This window comes from Triturus cristatus, chromosome 3_2 (assembly GCF_964204655.1).
Source record: "Triturus cristatus chromosome 3_2, aTriCri1.1, whole genome shotgun sequence".
Taxonomy (NCBI): Eukaryota; Metazoa; Chordata; class Amphibia; order Caudata; family Salamandridae; genus Triturus; species Triturus cristatus.
Window position 1 is genome coordinate 1,155,694,390 of NC_140584.1, and position 21,428 is coordinate 1,155,715,817.

At 42.3% G+C, this 21,428-nt stretch overlaps 1 protein-coding gene across 1 annotated transcript in view; it reads right to left on the minus strand.

Annotated features, from left to right (window-relative positions):
- The window catches only part of SCRN2 (secernin 2), a 172,681-nt gene extending 151,428 nt beyond the window's left edge, over nucleotides 1-21,253 (minus strand). The window contains exon 1 of the mRNA XM_085649979.1: nucleotides 21,102-21,253. Within this exon, the coding sequence (XP_085506105.1) occupies nucleotides 21,102-21,220 (119 nt within the window). The 5' untranslated portion in view covers nucleotides 21,221-21,253. The remainder of the gene's footprint in view (nucleotides 1-21,101) is intronic.
- Between the last annotated feature and the right edge of the window lie 175 nt (nucleotides 21,254-21,428).

Sequence of the window (21,428 nt, forward strand, 5' to 3'; positions counted from 1 at the left end):
TGTTCAAAAACTGGTAGAACTGAAAGAGGAACTAGCCATTGTGGTGAATAATAGGGTAAAAGAAAAATGGGAGGCCAGTAGACTGGCCCATTTCAAATATGGAGAGGGCACAAGTAAATTATTAGCCTGGAAAGCTAGGAAAGACCGGATAAGGAATATGATTAAAGAAGTGAAAGCAGGTGAAGCAGGGGGTATGGCTACAGAAACAAAGGATATCGTGGAGGCTTTTTAAAAATATTTTGAGGAGGTGTATAAGGAATATTTGATTCCGGACAGGCAGCGGATAGAGGACTGGGTAAAAGTTCTAAAGCCTTTAACTGAAGATTTCCAGAATTTCTTGAACCAGGAGATAAGTCAGGGAGAAGTAGAGGAGGCCATTAGACAAGCTAAGAAAGGCAAGGCACCTGGCCCAGACGGCCTTCCGGCAGAAGTGTATAAGAGTTTATCTGGGAGTTTGATATCGCTATTAACTAAGGTGTTCAACAAGGTTTTTCTTGGTAGCACAGAGCTTCCTGCATCTTGGAATCAGGCAAACATAATTGTTATTCCAAAACCTGGGAAATCACCAAAATATATGGAGTCGTACAGGCCTATCTCACTTTTAAATAGTGACTATAAACTGTTCGCAAAGATCATGGCAGATAGGCTGGGTAAGGTGATTCCATATATTATTCATGAAGATCAAAAGGGGTGTATCAAGGGTAGGTATTTAAAGGAACTAACGTTTTCTCTGATAGGAAGCATTGATGTTGCTGTCGAACAGAAGCTTCCCTTGGCGGTTGTTGCTCTTGATGCCGCCAAGGCGTTCGACCGCGTAAATTGGGTCTTTCTGAAGGCCTTAATAATGCACCTACGGTTGGGGGAAAACTTTGATCAAGCTCTAGTACGTCTCTATCAGTCACCTACCTCTAGAGTATTAGTCAATGGAGTATTAACAAAGCCCATAAAGGTAATGAGGGGTACTAGGCAGGGATGTCCCCTATCCCCTCTTTTGTTTGATCTTTATATTGAACCGCTGGCTTGTACGATCAGGGAGGTGGATAGTATCCCTCCTTTTAAGTTTCAGGGATGGACTAGAAAGATCGGCCTTTACGCGGACGATATAGTTATCTTAATGTCTGATTTGAAACAAACATTGGCCACGATAGACACCATTACAAAGAACTTTGGCGAAGTCTCAGGGTGTTGCTTAAATACTGATAAAACTGAAATCATGTCCTGGAACCTGGCAACGGAGGCTGCAACTTCTAAAAAGCAGATCAGATATTTGGGGTCCAAATAACTCAGGACATAAAGCATCTCTCCACAACTAATTTTGTTAAAGCCAGGAAGGATATTTCCATGCTAATGAGGGGCTGGAGTCATCTTCCATTAACCATCTTCGGTCGTGTTAACTTGGTTAAGATGATGGTGTTGCCGAAGATAACTTTTTTATTTGATTCTATGTTTGAGAAGGAGGGGTTGGCAAAGCTGCAGAGTGAGATTGGGTCATTCATCTGGTCATCTAAGGGATCACGAATATCATGGAAAAAAATTAGGAGAAAGTGTCTGAAGAGAGGTCTGGCAGCCCCGGATTTTCAGATATATTCTTGGGCCTTTCTGCTCAAGAATTGTAGAATGCTTCTGGGTACTCCAGGGAACTCGGTTATAGGGGAATTACTTTCTAGTTTGTTGAGAGTTGAGAAGATCAAACAGGCTGGTTTTATGTATAAATTTTCGCACCCAAAGTATTTAAAAAAAGTAAGACTGAAGGTCCCAAGAGATTTGGCTACGGTCTGGTATCGGGTCAGGAGGGCAACAAAAATTCCATATTTTAGTGCTGGAGCACCAATCTGGGAAACTCCAGGCGCCCCAAGCTGGACGGAAGATGCATTGGCAAAGGCATTAAAAACAGAAGGTCCTCAGAAATGGGACGAGTTATTTGTATACGGAAGTTTATTGCCGTGGTCTGTTTGTGAGTTGCACTGGGGTCGTAAGTTTTCTAAATTCAAATATGTTCAGATTCAAAGCTGGGTAGCCGGGAAAGAACATCTCATTGGGCGGCATAATGACTTTGAAGAAAAGCTGGCATCGGATGTTCGTATTAAAAAAGAAGTGGCGATGTGGTATTGGGCTATTGTGGAGATGGAGGATGGCCCTTTTCTACTGCCGGAGACCCTGTGGGGAGAGTGCTTGCCGAGGATTGCTACAGAAGAACAATGGCAAGTAACTATGTTGATTCTATATAAGGTGGTAAAGCCTGCGAATTTAAAAAGGAACCATCTGTTCACTCTCCACAGGGCGTATTGGGCTCCAAAGAGGTTGGCCAAATTTAAGGATGGTGGAAACGTGAGGTGCCCTAAATGCAATAGCCCAAATGAGGATGACATTCATATGTTTGCCATATGCCCGGCGATCAAGGATTTTTGGGGAGCTGTGAGTAATTGCCTATCAGTGGTGCTGGAGCAAAGTATTAAGGTAAACCCCGAAATGATTATTACAGGAAGACTGGACCTACAAGGGAAGGGCATTGATGATAAAATTAAGTTGGTGTTCTATGCTATTTTGTTGGCCCGGAGGGAAATTTGCAGAATGTGGGTTTCGCCAGATCCTCCGACAGATTTGACCTGGATTAGAGCTATGAGAGGTATAGGTAAATTGGACATGGCGGGTCAATATAAAAAGAAGTACAGATTTTGGCAGGGATATAAGATGTTTAAACCGTGGCTCATTGAAAAGAGAAAAAGAATGGTCCTATGATTAAGCTGCTTCGAAATCTCTTGGAGGAAATTTGCTTTGGTAGGCTTGGTCATGGCATGGTACCCCCTCCGCCTCCAAGTAAGCAATAACTTCTCATATATGAGACGAAAATCACCCTAGGGCGCTATAGAGAGAGAAAGGGTGGGAAGTGGCGTATGAGGACTAAAAAAAAAAAAAAAAAGAATTCAATGCGTAAAAAGTGGATTAATTTGGAATAAAATTTGATGAAATGAAATTACTTTGGCATTATTGTTATGCACAAATCAATGCTGTGCATCTGGACTGGGACGTCAATACGCCCCAGTGATTGAAGTGGTCTCTTTTATTGGGGCACTTGGTGTCAATAACATGGAATTTGGTTGATACGGGGGAGGAGTTTTATAAAAGATGTCCTCCAGTACATCATCCTCCGACTCATGCACACCATATTTGTAACCTTCTGATCCTGTATTATTTTTCTTCTCTGTACATTTTCTATTATTAGTCTCATCAACATTTCTCATAGGGAACATCCCATCAGCCATATTTGCACTTCGCCACATCCTCATTCTGTCATCATGATACTCTTGTCCACACGGTCTACCAAACATGTATTTATACCTTCCGCCACTTCGCTGTCGTTCTCTTTCATACATCTCATCTTCCAATTCTGTCAATGCTTCAAACTGAGTATGTCTAGGTCTCGATTCTAATCTCATCGTTCTTTCTCTTAAATTCCTTAATACCGCTAAATTAAATGAACGATGTTCTGGAAATGCTAAAACTCCATCATCTTTTGTATACTATGCCCAATTGTCTAGCCAAATACATGTATGATACCCATATTTCACAACCATAAAAGATGCGGGTGATTTCGGTGGAGGAAGCAACTGTCCCTCTCTAGTCACAATCGGTTTGTCCTTCTCAAGTAAATTCTTGATCTTCCCGAACCAGGACTTTTTCTCTTTCTCTGGTGGATCGTAATACATCATTTTCTCTTTTCAGTATCGCTAGTTTTCTCCTATTACCATTCTGTTGTCTTATCCAATCGTAGCGCGACTCACACTAACGCACCAATCCGGAGCGTCTATGTCACTTCTGTTACTCTCCAATCCCAGCGCGACTTACCCTAACGCACCAATCCGGAGCGTTTTCGTCACCCTGTAACTCTCCACTCCTAGCGCGGCGTACACTAACGCACCAATCCGGAGCGTCTTGTCTCTTAATCCCAGCGCGGTCTTTTCTGAAGTCAGCTTTTCTCACTACTCCTGCTTCTGCTAACCCCTCCTTCACAAAATTTATCGGCAAACTTTCTCTTACACTTTCTTTACTCAAAATCTGTTAGTAACGACATAAAAAAACCACCATATTCTGTTTCGCTAACAAAAGAGATAGTCCTGACCTGTTTTTACAAGAATTCCGTCTTTCCAGAGAGCAGCGCTTACCACTGCCCTACTACGGAATTATTACATTAGCCGATAAAGTAGCACTTTTCTCTACCTTACCCTTCTAGCAAGCATTAACTAACCGTTTCTCTGGAGATAAAACACCTGTTGGAGACTACACTGCTCCTGAGAATTAAGACCAGAGTTTCACAATTAAGCCGAATGCCATTTCATTTACACACATTCAAACGGCAAATGTAGTTCATTCACACAGAATCCTGTCTTTCCAGAGAGCAGCGCTTACCTCTGCCCTACTACAGAATTATTACATTTGTTAATAAAGTAGCACTTCACTCTACTTTACCCTTCCATCAAGCTTAGGGAACACGTATTACCTTTCCAGTGATAAGCGTAATCAGAGCTCACAATGGACTCCTGTTACTTTAAGACCAAATTTTCACAGGTGGCCATCGATACCCATACACCTCTTTCACACAGAAATGTCCCTAACGATAACACACGGCGATGTTACCAATTCAAACCCAGACAATGCTTCGTGCAACTCCAATCGTCACACGTTTTCCCCGTGTACCTACAGGGCAACAAACAATTCACCACGTGACTTCACTTGCCACAGGCCATCCGACTTCCTACATCCCAGAAGTCTTCAAAAACAACATAGAACGCAACGCAACTCAACATAGAATGTTAGTACATAAATCAATACTCATCCAAACATCTGCAATCAATAATCATTAATCAAAATCAGAAATCAATAAGCAATAATCACCAAACTAGTCAATAATAACCATCATTCTGCTACCAGAAAAACTGATCCAGCGCAAAACCGGGAAAAGAGCAAATTTACAACTATCCTCCTTGCGTCGCAGACCCGATGTCACACTAGCTCATTCACACACGCATTCATTGGTGGGGCCCATAACACCAACACTCATATGTTTCTCTGACGAGCCTGCACACAGGAGGGATGATGGTTTACACGCTGGACATGTGGGGTACCTTATTACCTATAAGGAAGAAAAGTTATATTACAGAATATACATTTGCATTACCTCCTATAGGATCCTAACCTTAACATCAAGGCACTCCACCACTTGGTCGACGGACCAATTAGTTGGACTGGTTGATGGTGATTTAGAACCAGCTAAATCACGCATAAGCTTCAGAATCCTCTAATCTCTTCATTGAAAAACCACAAACTCGTAATTTCTGTTAATAAATTCTTTGTTTATCTAGATATTGTTTGCAATTAATATGAGCATTTTGGTCAGTCATTTTAATAAATCAGCATAAATCGCATGACATTTTATATTTACCTATTCTTGCTAGCGGGCTTTTCTAATTCAATTGGCTCTGCATAACCAAATTTAGCCGTTTAATTGTCCCAATAAAGCAGGCCAAGGCTCAAAGTCCGGAAAGTTCTTTGCTCAGCACGTTACAGTCCCCAAGATCTCCAAAGGACCAGAAGCGTGCAAGCATCTGTCATCACCTGTGGGGTCGATAGGGTTGTGCGGTCATCGAGAGAAAGAAGGCAGCCTAGCCCCTCCCTATTCTACTACCCTTTTTATAATAACATTTGGGATAACATGAAACATTCTTGGACTAAGGAGAAAGATGATTGGTCAATTTGATGAAGTTTGTAATATCGTCCAATTTACCCACTTCCACTTCATCCTCATACAACAATGTAAAATCTTGCTTGTATGTCTCTATTGTTCATTTAGACCAGTTTTATACTGACTGAAGTTTGTCAGTCCTCCATGTTCCTATCCTTGACCAGGAACACTGTGCTCTGACTTGTGGTTGCTTGGAGGTCTACAGAGCCATCCGAGTCTGCGCAGCAGACGTCGCGCTCGCGAGACAGTGGCCTCTTCTGGACTCCATTTTGGATGCCATGTTTTGGTAGGCCCAAATGCCAACTTAAGCAAAACAAACACAAAAGAGTAATTAATACACAGAAATGAAGATTCTAATGTTAAACCCTCACTAATCCCTTTATGTTTTAGTATTTTCCTAGCTTTTAGCGACACTTAAAGCAATAAAACTCACCCTTCGGTCCAAAACAGGAACGCAAACATGACAAAAGCGACATAAATCATGTGATAACCTATTATCACACATACTACTATTAATAGGCGTACAAAATGTAGTTATTATTGTTATTCTTAGGGGAGGGCGGAATTTGCGAAATTCACTTTCGCAAATTATCGCGAAAATGTTAAAAATCTCCGCAAACACGCGGAAATATCGCGAAGATGCGGAAGTTTTTTTCCTGCCCGTTTGCGGTATTTTCTGCATGGTCGCGGCTCGCCAACTTACCCATGTGGTTGCTCGCGGGCGCGGCCATCTTGTTTTCAGTTGTCTCGCGGTGCATGATCGCGAGAAGAAAGACGTGATCGCGCGATGCATGACGTCACTGCGGGCGCGAACTGTCGCGAGACAGCGCAAATGGCTACCAACAATCCAACATCTCATGGAGAACGCGACCGGATCGGGAAAACTTGTCGGCGAACGCGGGGATTCAGGTAAGGCGATCGCGCGCACGCGAGAATGTATTATTTTACAGCGCGAGCAAGAAACAAATTATCGCTAAGCTGCGGAATGCGGAAAGTTTGACATTTTCGCCCTTTCCGCGGAACGCGAAAATGTCAAATTATCGCAATTTCCGCGACCGGAACGAAATTTTAGCCCAGGCCTAGTTATTCTGCCATGCAAATAGCAATGAGTCCCACGTGTAAGTGGTGTTTACCTAAAGGTGCAATTGGTTGGTTAGTATAACACATCAAACAGTTAATTCAAATTATTATATTAGTCGGTTAAGTGATTAGTATTTCCATGCAAAATAGAGGAGGTATACAAAATGTTGCTTTACCTGCTCCATCAGAACCACCAGTGACCAGCATGCCCCTGCTCTGCCTACAGGAGACAGAGGTCACCGTCTGCAGCAAGATACAGCCAGCGACCAGTGTGACCCTGTTCTACCCTTTAAAGTGAGCAAGCATGCGGTCTGCAACAGAATCAAGCAGCAGCCAAAAGCGAAACCAACCTGCATGACGCTTCCCCAGCCCTGAGAGCACCGTCGGGACCCTACCTCCGCATTGGAGCTGCCCCAGCCAGGATCCTTCAGCAGCCTTATGAGACTTGCCCTCCCAACTTGCAAACCAGCACAAGACTCACAATGTGAGTATTTTAATCGCTATGTGACATTTTCTGTTTGTTGATTCCCTGTCTGCGGTTGCGGGCCCTAGAAGAAACCAGGCTGCTGCCTAAAGTCATTATTTAATGGTTTGGATTCACACCAGTAGCTGCCTCATCTCCTCAGTGTCAAGCACTACACAAACAAAGACTACAGCCATGATATCATAGTATTTCACATCAGACTGCTCAAATGGTAGTATATTCTTACCCCTAATTATTACGAAAAATGAAAAAGTATTGACAAATACATAAGGTGCAAGGAGTGAATTGCTTGTAAGATATTTTCTTGGTTGAACTCGTGGGGTGCTTTGTAGATAGCATAGGAAACATTCAGCTGTATTGAACACTCGATTGTCGAGCGATTTGACTCCGAAATCAAAGCCAAGGCAGAAGCATGGAGGTTAGGATCAGTAAACAGGACTCTGAAAAGTATTTTGATTGTCCAAGGTTTGATCTGTGTTTTTGAAAGTGTTCATTCTCTTATTGAGAGTAAGTTGCATGTAATTTATGTATTCCCAGCTATACATTCAGTTCCCTAAGGCTGGGAGCAATCTAGACTTCCGAAGTGATTCTTTACTTTCGGACAATCATGCCTACTCACCAAGGAGTCTGCAACTATTAAGGAAATGAAATAATATCAGCAGACTAATAATGTATATACATAAAAAAGCAAAACTGTACTTTTAAATTGCTCTGTAAACATCCAAAAATTTAAAATTGTGGTCAAAAAATTAAGTTGGTGTTTTTAGCTTGCTTTGTGAGAGCAGCACAACTGTAGCAAGCAGAGTCTAGTAAACAGTGGCAGCTGGTGAAATTTGAAAGTGTTGGGGATACAAATTGGACAACTTTTCATCAAGTTATCAGCCCTGTGATTATGTTTTACCGCTTCTATGTGTGTATATATGTGTGTGTGTGTGTACATATATGTATATATATATATATATATATGTAGTTCACACACATAATTGAGGTGCAAAAGGCACCTATGACCTCTGCACCTGCTGTACTTTGAGTAGCCATGCCCTTGATTGGATATAATTAAAACCATTGATAATTCAATTAAATCTCATTCACTCAAATAAGTGTAAGATCCACTTTTAAAATACGTAGGCCTTTTCTTCTGTTAAAATACCAGCGAAATTAATGATTATATACCAATCTCATCACCATATCTGGGTGTATTATCAGGTATTTCTTGACCACTCCATTTTAACTACAAATAAAAATTAAGCTGCTGACAACTCAAATAAATTTTCATTTATCCAAGTAAGTGTAAGATCTATATTTTCGTTAAAACATGTAGCCTATTAGAAAGATCGAATTAAATGACACTGCTGGGCTACAGGATGTTCCACTGCTATGGTGATAATATACTACATCTCTATGCCTATCTAGCGTCGTGTTTTTTCTGTACAATTTTATAATCAGAGCAGTCGCTTTAAAGGGTACATCGTTAATACTTAACAGAAATATATATTATAAACGATATACAGCAGAAATAAGAGCGATGGTTGAAAATGGAATATAAGGGCTGAAGAGAACCTTTCTAAAATGTCGTTCTTTTTTCTCCTTTAATTCTTTTTGTTTCTATTTTCTAAACGTTTATCTTTCTTCTTTTCTTTTATTTCTTTAAAAAGTTTTTCTTTAAATAAAATGTGAAGAATGCACAAAAAATAGGGAATATGTATATCGTTAAATTGAGATATGCCCATATATTTTGGAATAAATTGAAATAAATTAAGAGGAAATTAAGAAGGTTTGTTTATACCATAAGACTGTAGAAATCAATGTCATAACATAAGAACTATACGTCTATATATTTATTATGAATAAATGAAAAAAACGTGTTTGCTGTGTAGATTATCAATGTATAATTATGTAGTTTAAGTAAACATGTATACTATATATTCTAGGTGTGAAAAGGGAGAAAAAAAGTTTTAATGTAATATAATGAACAAATCTAACAGAATATAAAATTGAAAGAAAATAAATTGAAAAAATATATTTTTCTAAAAACATTATGGGTTCTTCATATTTTTACGGGTACGATTGATTATGGGTAGTATGTTGGTGCACCTAGATTATGGTTTTTGAAATTAGAAGCTTGCTATTGATTCTCTTACATAAAGTGGCAGAGAATAGAAGCCATGATAGACTCCGGAGCCACAGGGCTTTTTGTAGATAGCTTGGTAGCCAAAGAATTAAAGTTAGTTTTGGTAGCTAAGGACAAGCCTGAAGAAGTACTCACGGTAGACGGGACAGAATTAAGTACCGGTCCTGTTTGACACCACACTGAGCCCTTAGTAATGCGTTGTGGGAAAGACCATTCTGAAAGTGTAAGGTTTAATGTGATTTAGGCCCCTCAATACGGTGTCATATTGGGCCTGCCTTGGTTGGAACACCACAACCCCACAGTTAATTGGGAAGACAGAACATTGGAATTTCATAGTCCCTGGTGTCATGTGCATGGATGTTTTCAGATCACACCACAAGGGCAAAGTGTAAGCCTTGTTCATAACATCGCCACCGCTGCAGAAACCGATGTAGCTTTGCCGACCTGTTTCGCCGAATATAGAGATGTGTTTTGTGAGAAACAGGCAGACACACTCCCCCCACATAGGCATTATGACTGCTAAATTGATTTAGTTCCAGGAGCAGTCATTCCCTGTGGTAGGTTGTATGCGTTAACAGAACCGGAAAACACACATCTAAGAGAGTACATCGACAAATATTTGGAGAACGGATTTATACGTCCGTCCAGGTCACCTGCAGCCTCTCCTCTTTTTTTTATTCCTAAGGCGAATGGTGAAAAGGGGGCATGCATAGACTTCAGAGCCCTAAACAATGTCACCATAAAAAATAGATACCCTTTGCCGTTAATCCCCGTTTTGCTAGAACAAGTCAAGACTGCCACTATATTCACCAGGTTGGATCTAAAAGGGGCATACCACTTGGTAAGGGTAGGGAAAGGCGATGAATGGAAGACTGCCTTCCGTACCAGGTACGGACTGTATGAATATACAGTGATGCCCTTTGGACTATGCAATGCCCCCGCAGCATTTCAGTATTTTGTGAATGAAGTGTTGCGGGAGTTCTGAGATCGATTTGTAGTGGCATACATCAATGACATTTTGATATATTCTTCCTCAGTTGGTGAACATGTACAACATGTCAAGCAGGTGTTTGACGCCTTGAGAAACAACAAATTGTATTGCAAACTCAGTAAATGTGAGTTTCACGTACAAAAGGTGAAATTTCTGGGAGTAATGCTATCCCCATGCGGACAGGAGATGTGAGAGCGCAAGATCCTAGCCGTAAAAGAATGGCCAGACCTACCAATGTTAGAGACATACAGAGTTTCCATGGATTCGCGAACTTATACTGACAATTCATAAGTCACTTTTCTAACATAGTGGCCCTGATCACTAAACTCCTGCGAAAGAAGGCTTCCTTCAGTTGGGATGATGAAGCTTTGTTCTAAACACTGAAGCAAGCTTTCACGACAGCTCCTATTCTGGCTCACCCCGACCCTGAAAAGCCCTACATTGTGGAAGCCGACGCGTCAGACGTGGCTATAGGAGCCATACTATCCGAAGAAAAGAGGACACCGGCAAATTGCACCCGGTTGCTTATATGTCACGAAAACTGAACAAGGCTGAAGTTAGATACACCACCACCGAAAAAGAGCTTTTAGCTATCAAAGCAGCTTCCAATGATTGGAGACATCTGTTGATGGGTGCTAGACAAGTGGTAACCGTGTATTCGGACCACAGAAATCTACAGTTCATGAGATCTACTAGAATTCTCTCCCCCAGACAACTCAGATGGATGCTCTTCTTTTCTGAATTTCATTGTATGGTAACCTATAGGCCAGGAACAGAAAACAAAAAGGCAGATGCTCTTTCAAGGCAAGAGACAATCCCAGGATGTACGTTTGAGAAAACTCATTCTATCCTAAAGCCATAACAAGTAATAGGGCTTCTTCAAACTGATTCCTTCTTACAGAGGGTAGCGAAAGGTGACACATACCCAATGGACTATGGTCAAAGGACTACCTATGAAAGGTAAACAGATGTTAGTGCCTTCCTTGGCCTTAAGAAAAGACATTTTACAATGGTGTCATAACTGTCACAGTGCAGGACATAATGGGATAGAAAAAACTCTTGACAGGATACGATGCCAGCTCTGGTGGCCTTTGATGGAAACAGAAGTTAAAGATATGATCCACAAGTGTGAAACCTGTGTACAGTTCAAAGTAGAACATGGAAAAACACAAGGATTACTACAAACCCTTTCAACCCCGTTGGTGCCTTGGGGAAACTATTTCCTTGGATTTTGTTGTGGGACTCCCCAAAGACAAAGGCTGTACAGCCATCTTGGTGGTTGTGGACAGTCTTACAAAAATGGGCCATTTCATTACCTGTGCACAGGAACCCACCTCAGGACAACTGGCAGGGTTACTGATGCAGCATGTGTTTCGGTTACATGGTCTCCCGACTAATATCGTCTCCGATAGGGAACCACAGTTCACTTCTAGGTTTTGGAAAACATGGTGTAAGGCTCTACATATGAAGTTCTCCAAGTCAACCAGTTTTCACCCACAGACGGAGAAACCGAAAGACTGAACCAAACACTAAAACAATACTTAAGGTGTTAGGTAACAAAGAACTCAGATGAGTGGATTGAGTTACTATGTCTAGCTGAAGTCGCCTATAATAGTGCAAAGCATCAATCCACTAAAATAGGGCCTTTCTACAGTAGTTATGGATTCCATCTTCAAGTTATACCTTTGAATCATGCTGCAGCCAACCTACAGGTGCCTGAAGTGCAGAAACGGATAACCCACTTACAACAAACCCTGACACAAACCTACAAAAACCTGAAAGAAGCCAAGATCCGACATAAGGCAACGGCCGATAAATACCGCCAACCTAATCCTAAGTATCAAGTGGTATGGCTATCCACTCGAAACATTAGTTTCCGTAAATATAGTGTTTTTAATCCATGGTTCATTGGCCCTTACAGAATAAAAAAAGGTTATCTCGCCTGTTGCGATGTTATTGGCTCTTCCAAACACCATGAAAATACATCCTGTTTTTCATGTATCCCTCTTGAAACCCTCTTACAAGTCTGTGAAGAAAAAACCTTGTCCCATTTGGGTCAATAATGAGCCGGAATATGAAGTCCGCGAAATATTGGATTCCAAAATGAGAGGCTCAAAACTATGGTATTTGGTGTCCTGGAAAGGGTATAGGGTAGAGAAGAATTCGTGGGAACCAACGGCTGGAATGCATGCTCCAAAGAGAATCAAAGCCTTTCATGCGAAATATTCCAACAAACCTTGTTCGTGTAAGCGGTCTTAGGAAGAGGGATGTGCTGTCACGTACCTGGACTCAACAACCGCTGTACACTCCCCTCAGCTCCAACAACAAAAGGAGGCTGTTTGGTGGAAATATCTCACCATCTTCCAAGGGTTACAAACGAGTCAGAAGGAACAAATCGGTCGTCTCCATGACGCGCCAACACAAGAAACTACATCTTCCAGAAGCCTGTGCGCCGCGTTGCGCGCACACAGGAAGTGATGCAAGAAACTCCCAGAAGGCTATGTAAGCCTGTGGCATTGAGGAAGACGCCGCAGATTATAATGTTCGGGTCGGCGATCCCTACGTTTTGGAATCGGACCCGTGTTTCCTTGATGTGCGGTAAGGGGGTCAGTGACACCAACAAATCCTTTCTTCTGAGCCTGATGACCGCGCAGAGATTAAGAAGCCTTTATTTTGAATAGCGCATGACATTTTCTCGAGCATTCTTTTCTCCTTGGAAACCCGGGTACCTGCTTCTGAAAAGAGAGCAGGGGGGGGGGGGGGGGTTCACATAGAAGTATCATCTAGACATTCTGAATAATGCTGCAATTATACCACGTGATATAAATAATGGTTGTATGAATGTTCTTTCTATATGTGTGTGACGTAACACGCTGTTCTCAAAATGATTGCAACCAGAGTACTATGATGTTCATTACGTTGGTGTAAATATATGTGGCATGTGTCTTGCTGTTCGTCTTCTAGCAGTGGGGAGCAGTGAGAGGTGGAAGTTAAACCTTCCTCCCTTGTGAAGCCCGAACAAACACCACGTATGGTGGGTATGAGTGGTAGTGTGACTACGGGTGTGATTGTCTCTATGTATATCCTGTGCACAAACCGGATATGCTGATTTCTGTTTACAGTATACACACTGTGAGTCATTCAAAGCTTGGTGACTTGAAAAGACATGGTATTACCTTTTGGAAGGTTTTGAAGTGACTTAATCATCCTTCCTAAGGTGACCACAGACGCCAGTTATTTTTCTTTACAGGTATATCAGAAAGAAGGTTCTCATAAACGATCAGTGCTTTAGATGTTGTGAATGTACCAGTTGTTTTAAATATTTCTTTTTATGCTCACAGGTCTCCCTCCCCGCTGTTTCCATCCTTTCCTTCCCTCGATTGACCACCTTAAGCTTCCGTGCTACTTTGGTTAATCGGAATTGAGGGTGTCAATAGGTGGACCCATTTGAGCAACGAACCGATCCTGAGGCGCCTCCGAGGGACATACGACAAGCGCTATCGCGCTGCAATGCTAGGCAAGATCTAAAAGAAAATAGTGTCAGGAGTAAAGGGGCCAATAGCCGTGGAAGGATACAAATGATGAATGAGGAGGAACTAACAAGCCTCAAACCAATCGGAAGGCAGCATTTAAGACAAAAGCCAATGGGCAGAGAGTGGGCGGAGCTTCCACACTACTGTATATATTGCATGCCTCGCAAAGCGATGGCAACGCATTCACGCTGCAACGCTAGGCGAGACCTAAAAACTGCCTGTGCTCAGCACCGGTGAGACCCGGCCCACTTAAAGCCATATTTACACTCCATGAAACACAATCCCACTCCATATAATTCAACTACACTCAAAACCACATAATTACTATCCACATAATCCCACTGCACACCATGCCACATAATTCCACTCCACACCACACAATTCCAAGTTACACAATTCCACAACAAACAATAACACTCTCTGATATGGTTGACTTCAGGTCTACAAGCACAGTTTCTTTCCCGTACCTTTTCAAGGATACCGTCCCTCAAACCCACACTATCCTCCTCTTCTTAGGGTGTCTTCTATGTACACAGGTGCTCCCACTATATAAGTCTGTAGCCTGCTCTCCCCTACTTTCTCTCTTTCTTACACACTTTCTGCTCCTCTGTCAGGAGTTCATTCACATCTTCCTGCACTAACTTCATATTCCCATCTAGCTTCCTTTCTATCTAATCTGTGCAGCTCTCCCCCCTATCTATTCACCATGCCACATAATTCCACTCCACAAATACACTCCACACCACACAATTCCAGAACTAACAATTCCAATACAACCCACATAATTCCACTCCACATAACATACACCCACTTCAAACAAAAACACGTAGGTAAAAGACGTCATTTACAATGCCAAAAGCTCTAACGCTTACAAATGCGAGACCCATTGCATTGCAAATGCTTGTTTTTATATGCATTCACATCTGATACGTATGAATCTCTTATAGATCCTCTATCATTTATTTCATCTTCTAAATGTCATAACTCACTGCTATGACATGGAAACACTTGATAACACACTGATGCTATGACATAAAGGTCTTCTAGACCAGGCTGACAGGTCTCTCTGAGAGACTGTCTTCACAGCCCTGTTTGTCTGCTTAGATTGGAAGCGGAAAGCACAGCTGTAGCTGTTTAAATTTGGGACAGAGAGGAGAGCCGGTGTTATGGCTTCTTTTTACTCCTCTCCCCATGCACACCATATGTAAGCATGGAAATATGATTCTGGGGGTCAATAAGATACAATTATAGATACATTAAAACGAAACGAGGAATCACGACTGTATAATGATGTACATGAGTATTTTTCACTAACAGATTCCTGTGTGGCAACCAATACGCAATTAAAACTCTGTGCAAACTTGATATTGACGTGGTACGAAATTTTTATTGCAGATCTTTGCGGTATGATAGAAGGTTGTTGACCTATTGCTGATTTATTTGCTTCCCCATGGAGAGAATTGATTTTACTGTTGACATAGTGCTCTGTCCCCTTGGTCCGTGGGGCACCTCTCTCTTGTCTGGTAGACTTGATAAATAAAGTAGACGAGACAGATATGCCATGGTAAAAATTAGTGCAGACGAGTTTATATAAAGCTCTATTTCAGTATCACACCCAGGTCTCTGCAGAACCTTAGAACATTAACAAATGGCTGGTATTTTACTCAGGGAAAGATGCCAACTGTAGTAACTTGGTTTAGACAGATTGTAGTGTTTCAGGAGTATTTATTGTAGTAGATACAAATCCAGTAGTTCAGCCCAGGACAAGCCCCACCAAGAGCAGCCAGCATGCTGCTCAGCCCTTCTCCAACTGTAGTCTCTGACCTCCCACATTCCATTTTACATCATTCTAGGAGGAACTCACTGGCAGAGCATGAACACATTAAAAACAGTATACAACATATCCTCCTTTCTTCCAAAAGGAAAACAGAAAAGAACACCATAGCGGATATAGGGAGAAAGCAGAAGCTAAATAAGCGGAAGAGAGTAGAGAAAGCCAGGGAGAGACAAGAAGAGCAGTGGGAGACAATTGAAATAAGAACAAAACAGATAAAGATAATCCATTACCCATCCTCCCTTCTTTATATAACCAAAGAAAAGAAAAATACAGAACAAAATAATGAAAGAGTAAATGGAGAAAACCATCAATGACTACCACCTGCACACCCATTGGCCAGAAAGGTATGCAAGAAGCAAGTCAGAGCAGGAAGAAACAAGAAGACGGAGAAAAGGAGAAATATGAATTATTACACTTACTTCTCCATCACATATTGAAGACCGAATCAAAATAGAGAACAGCACTGGGCTATAGTGTTGAGAATGAAACATGAAACATAAAAAACAAACGCCCAGTGTAAAGTAAACCATGCACTATGGAAATGGGACTGGAACACAAACCATACACCCAATAAGGGTAACAACTCGCTTGTGCAGGGGTAACCTCGAGAGGAGGTAAGACATTGTGCATTGTTGCAATAAAGGAACACCCACACTGTAAAACGTGCACTATGTTATGAAGATAAGAGACAGTGCAAGACCAACCTCGAAAGGTCAAATGTTGTGCACTGTGTAATGGGACAATAACACACGCTAGACACCTTGCGTAAGGTAAAAACATGTACTAAATAGTGAAGGTAAAGGTAAAAGTAAGCGTATGAATGTCCAGGAGAGGACGCACCTGGAACGGAGGTCATGTGTTATGCACATAACGATGGGAGAAGACCCAACAGACACCTCACGGAGAGGTAAAGAGTTGTGCATTGTAGCAGCGGGACTACAGTCCACGCGACACACCTCGTGTACTTTGAGGGAACACATTGTGCACTGTAACAATGGGTGTAAGGCACACCCTGTGTAGGGTAACAGAACAAGAAACGACGACCTTGTGTGAAGATCTGTTGTTGTGCACTGTAGTGGCGGGAGTGTACTTTGAGGTAAAACATTGTGCACTGTAACAATGGGCGTAAAGCCCGTAAGGCACATCCTGTGTAGAGTAACAGAACGAGAAACAACGACCTTGTGTGAAGGTCTGTTGTACACTGTAGTAACGGGGAAGCAAACAGGACTGAAACCTAGATGCATAATTCCCTTGAACGTAGCAACCAAACTCAGACCAGTGGGGAAGTGTAGTGCATAAAATAACAGAACTCACAGCCACCTTCGGACAGACCCACACCAGCACCATGTGTATCTCTGATGATGCTGAAAATTCGCAGATGCTGAGAATACATTGCTCCCGAAACTGAATATTCCAGAATATCACTGCTGCATGCTGAAGTAATCCAGGAAAACTCCAAGGAAATTCCAATAGCATTGATGACAGAAAAAAAAACAAAGGAACCCAATGTGTGAAGAGACGACTAGAGAATACAGGCCCCCACTCGTGGTCAACGCCGCACCCACTGATGAAGACGTGGTTGACAGGAAGTCAGAGGACATTGAAAACATAAGAGGCAGGTCCAACCTCAAGATGGAGGCACGCAAAAGACGTGATTGCAAGATGGATCTCGGTGCGCTTGTGCACCAAAACGTCCAGAACAGCCATAATCGTCGAAGACGAGAAGACATCCCAGAGGATCCATGTTAGACTCGTTGGAAACAGGTAAGACAGCGCGTGTCCAGTGAATACACGCTGCGGGCAGCTCAAGCTGTATTTTTTTAATTTTGCAGAGCGATAGTACTGACCCAAACGAAATCGAAAATAGCTCACAGGAAAATTGTAGCAAGTGTTCACTAGTACCGAGCAGTGTGCACAACAACGTGCACTAAAGGAAATAACCGAACTGCAATTAGAGCAGTACAAACAGGTTGTGTGAACGTAACATTGAGAATGATCATAGACAACCTGTATTGGTTTGTCAATGTACAGGCGAAAAGCCTGATCAAGAATGGCTCTTAAGACAGGAACACATCACTTAGCGCAAGGAGCACTTTGTTGAGAGGCTAGCGCTTCTTGGTCGAGAGGCTGTAGGGACAGCATGCAGTGTTTGAGCTCCAGAAGAAATTGTGGAGACGCTGTAGGAACAGCAAGAAGTACTCTGAAGTGTGGTTGATATCTAGTTCCAGTGGGTACAGCTATGGAAGTGGCATGAGTTGTAGCTTGAAACTGTGATGAACTGGCACGATTGCGTAGGGGGTGACCAATGGCAAGGTCACTGGTGGGGCTGATAGGTGCCAGTTAGCTTTTGATAAAGTTAGAAAAAGATCTGTACCTTTGCGTTTCTTCAGGCTCTTGATGAGGTGACAGACGCAGGTTCTTTTGAAGATCTTAGCCATAAAATTGTAGTAACTTGGTCCAGACAGATTGTAGTGTTTCAGGAGTATATATTGTAGTAGATACAAATCCGGTAGTTCAGTCCAGGACTAGCCCCACCAGGAGCAGCCAGCATGCTGCTCAGCCCTTCTCCAACTGTAGTCTCTGACCTCCAACATTCCATATTACATCATTCTAGGAGGAACTCACTGGCAGAGCATGAACACATTAAAACCAGGATACAACACCAACCCTAGTGGTTTTTCAACCTGTTTAATCCTAAATGAAGTTTCCTAACAATAGGGGAAGACATCTTTTGGAGAGACTCCTACCAGGTATTTATTTACCTGCATTTACAAGGGAGAGAGGGCTGTAGGACTCACATAGTTCAGTACTTTCTTTTTTTTTTAGCAGAGTTAACAGTAGGGCCTCCTCCACGCATGGTGGAAGGATGCCCCCCATTTTCATCTCATACATCGCATGAATATGAGAAGCCGGAATATTTATGCACTTTTTGTAAACCTGCACAGGAAGACCATCGCTCCCAGGGGCACGAACACTCAGTGTACTTCCTCTATTGTGGCGGGTGTGAGCTGCGGTTGTGGATGCCCTTCCTCCAGCCACGAATGAGCAATTTTATCCAAATACACCTGGAAATCGTTATTATTGTCGCTTAACTGTGAGCTGTATAGTCTAATATAGAGTGTACTGACTTGCTGTAGGGTATTATTGGTATCATAGATTTTATTGCTCTTGTTTTTTTTATATGAATATAATTCATTGCCCAGGGTTGATAGATAATTATAATTAGTGCCAGTGTCTTACTGGGCCTTTTGCTTTGACCATATATTCCAGCAAATATTGACTTTCCTAAACAGGACTTCTCTATCTGCCACTTCTCTGTATTCCTACGCCTTGGAATGAAAGTCTACCAGTATTGTCTGATCCTGTGTCTATATGAAGGGAATCAATTTGCCATCATATATGATAACTTTATAACCCCTCCATCCCCCAATATGTGCTTAGGCTATCCACCATTTTAACTTTTTTTTAACCATACATTTTATAGGCATCAGCGTGCACATAGAATTAGTCAATGTAATAACACGTCTCACTATAAACAAGCGAATAGCAAGTTACAGAGTTACAGCGTTACTAGTAGTATAATGCCTTTTCAGAGGTTTACATTTAGAAACCATCGTGGACTCTCTTTATAAATCCTGGATGCGGTCATTGCTTAAGCATGGCTAAAACATAGAGAGCAAACACATACAGGAACATCTTAAGATACTATCGATTGCATACAGTTGTGTCTGTCCTCTTATATATAAGCTAAGAGTATTTGGGTGAGGGTGGGGGGGGGGTGTTTACAGTTGCCTGGGAAGGAGGAGGATGAACATAGCAGAATGTAGAAGGATACTGATTGTATGGTCTAGAGGTGGGCGGAACTCGTGGAGGTTCACTCCGTGGAGTTCCGCAGAGTTCCGCGTGCGGCACAATGCCGGCCAGTCCAAGTCTTTATACACTGCAAGACCCCTGTAGTTTCTGAATACACTGTGCTTCCTTATGTAGAATGTTTTCAATTATGAAAATCGATTGAATGCTATTTTTGAATTTATGTAACAGACTTACATGTGATGATTTAGGTGTAAACCAATGTATTAGCTTATTGGAATACTACTGAACAATTGATTAATTGGGAAATAAGCAGGAAGGAGTTATAAGAGCTACATAATAAAAATCACAATAAAAAATAAAAATTTATTTTGGAATGGACAATATTCTGTGGACCATTTCTTTTGGATTACAGCATTTATTTGTTTATAGTATATAATATTACTCCGCTCCTTTCGAGTATATTTCATTTGTATTTTGATATAACTGGTAACAAGGTGGAGCAGAAGGTTGGTGGTTTCTGAAAACGTGGAAGTCACCAAAAGTGCCACCAACACAACTGTGACAGAGAAGGTAGAGCGCGCCAGAGAAGCATGCAGGGGAGATAAGAATGGGGGAATATAAACTATAGTGTGTTAGTGCAATTTTCACAGCACAGTAAGGGGGTGGGGAGGACAGGGGATCTTCAGGACAAACTCCAGTTATGACAAAGAAACGTCCAGAGTATGTTTGTTGCAGTGTGGGAATGGTCCAGGGTCTCTCCTCGCCTTTGTCTCAGAGCCCAGCGATCCGGTGAAATAAGAAGCATTCTTTGGAAAGTGACCCTGTAGACACAGAAGGATCCGGACGAGGGTCATCCAGATATGCGGGGCACACAGTACTCATAGCAGCCTCAGGCCCCCAGAGCAGTGTACACCCGCTGCCGAGCACCTACAGGATCTGTCTAGTTTTAGATCTGCGCACATCCAAGATTTGTGCTACCTGAGCTCTGCTAACACCTGCACCTCGAAGCTATGTGTTCCTCCAAGATACGTGCAGTATGAGCTGTGCATCATAAGACGTATGCGTGCACCTGTAAAATCTGAGTGCTGCCAAATGGTGCACATCCTAGATCTCTACATCTCTAAACTAGGCACCTTGAAGATATGTGCGTGACATGGCACTTGGCGATAAACGGATACACAAGCACTTAAGGCCGAAGCTGAATACAATAGAAACACGACAGATGGCATCTTGGAAAGAGCTATTTTCTCTCTGTTTTTGCAACTCTAACTCTGGCTGAGTCAGACAGCTGTAATAACTCTTGAGGGGTCAGGGTGGAGAGGACCTGGCGGGAAGGGTGCGTGGGAGGCCGAGGGGAGTCTTTCTTTCCTTATTTTGCAGATTGTACAGCCACATCTTTAAACAGTTTGACTCCGGAAAGAATATATTGTAATTAGACCTGGTGGCAGATACAAATGAAAGCAAGGGGACAATATGAAAAGTAAATCTTTACCTTTGCTGTGAGTCAGAAGGAGCCAGGGAAACTACATCTGCAACTCTTCTGCCCTGGCGCTGCCTCGTCCATTCCAGGCCACGCCCTCGAGGAGGAGCAGCAAGCAAGCGGGCATGCATGGGGGAAAGGGCAAAGGAAGCCAACAGCCAATTGCAGCTCAGAGGCAGAGCCAGTGCATCTCCATGGCAACCACACGCCAGCCAATCCTTAAGGGACGCAGTATAGTGCGAGCTGAAAGTGCACGCCGGTGTTGTGTAATATCTGGTATCCCCACGGTATCGTGTATCCCCTGCCCTTCGGCACTTTTCGGAAACGAAACTCAGCCCG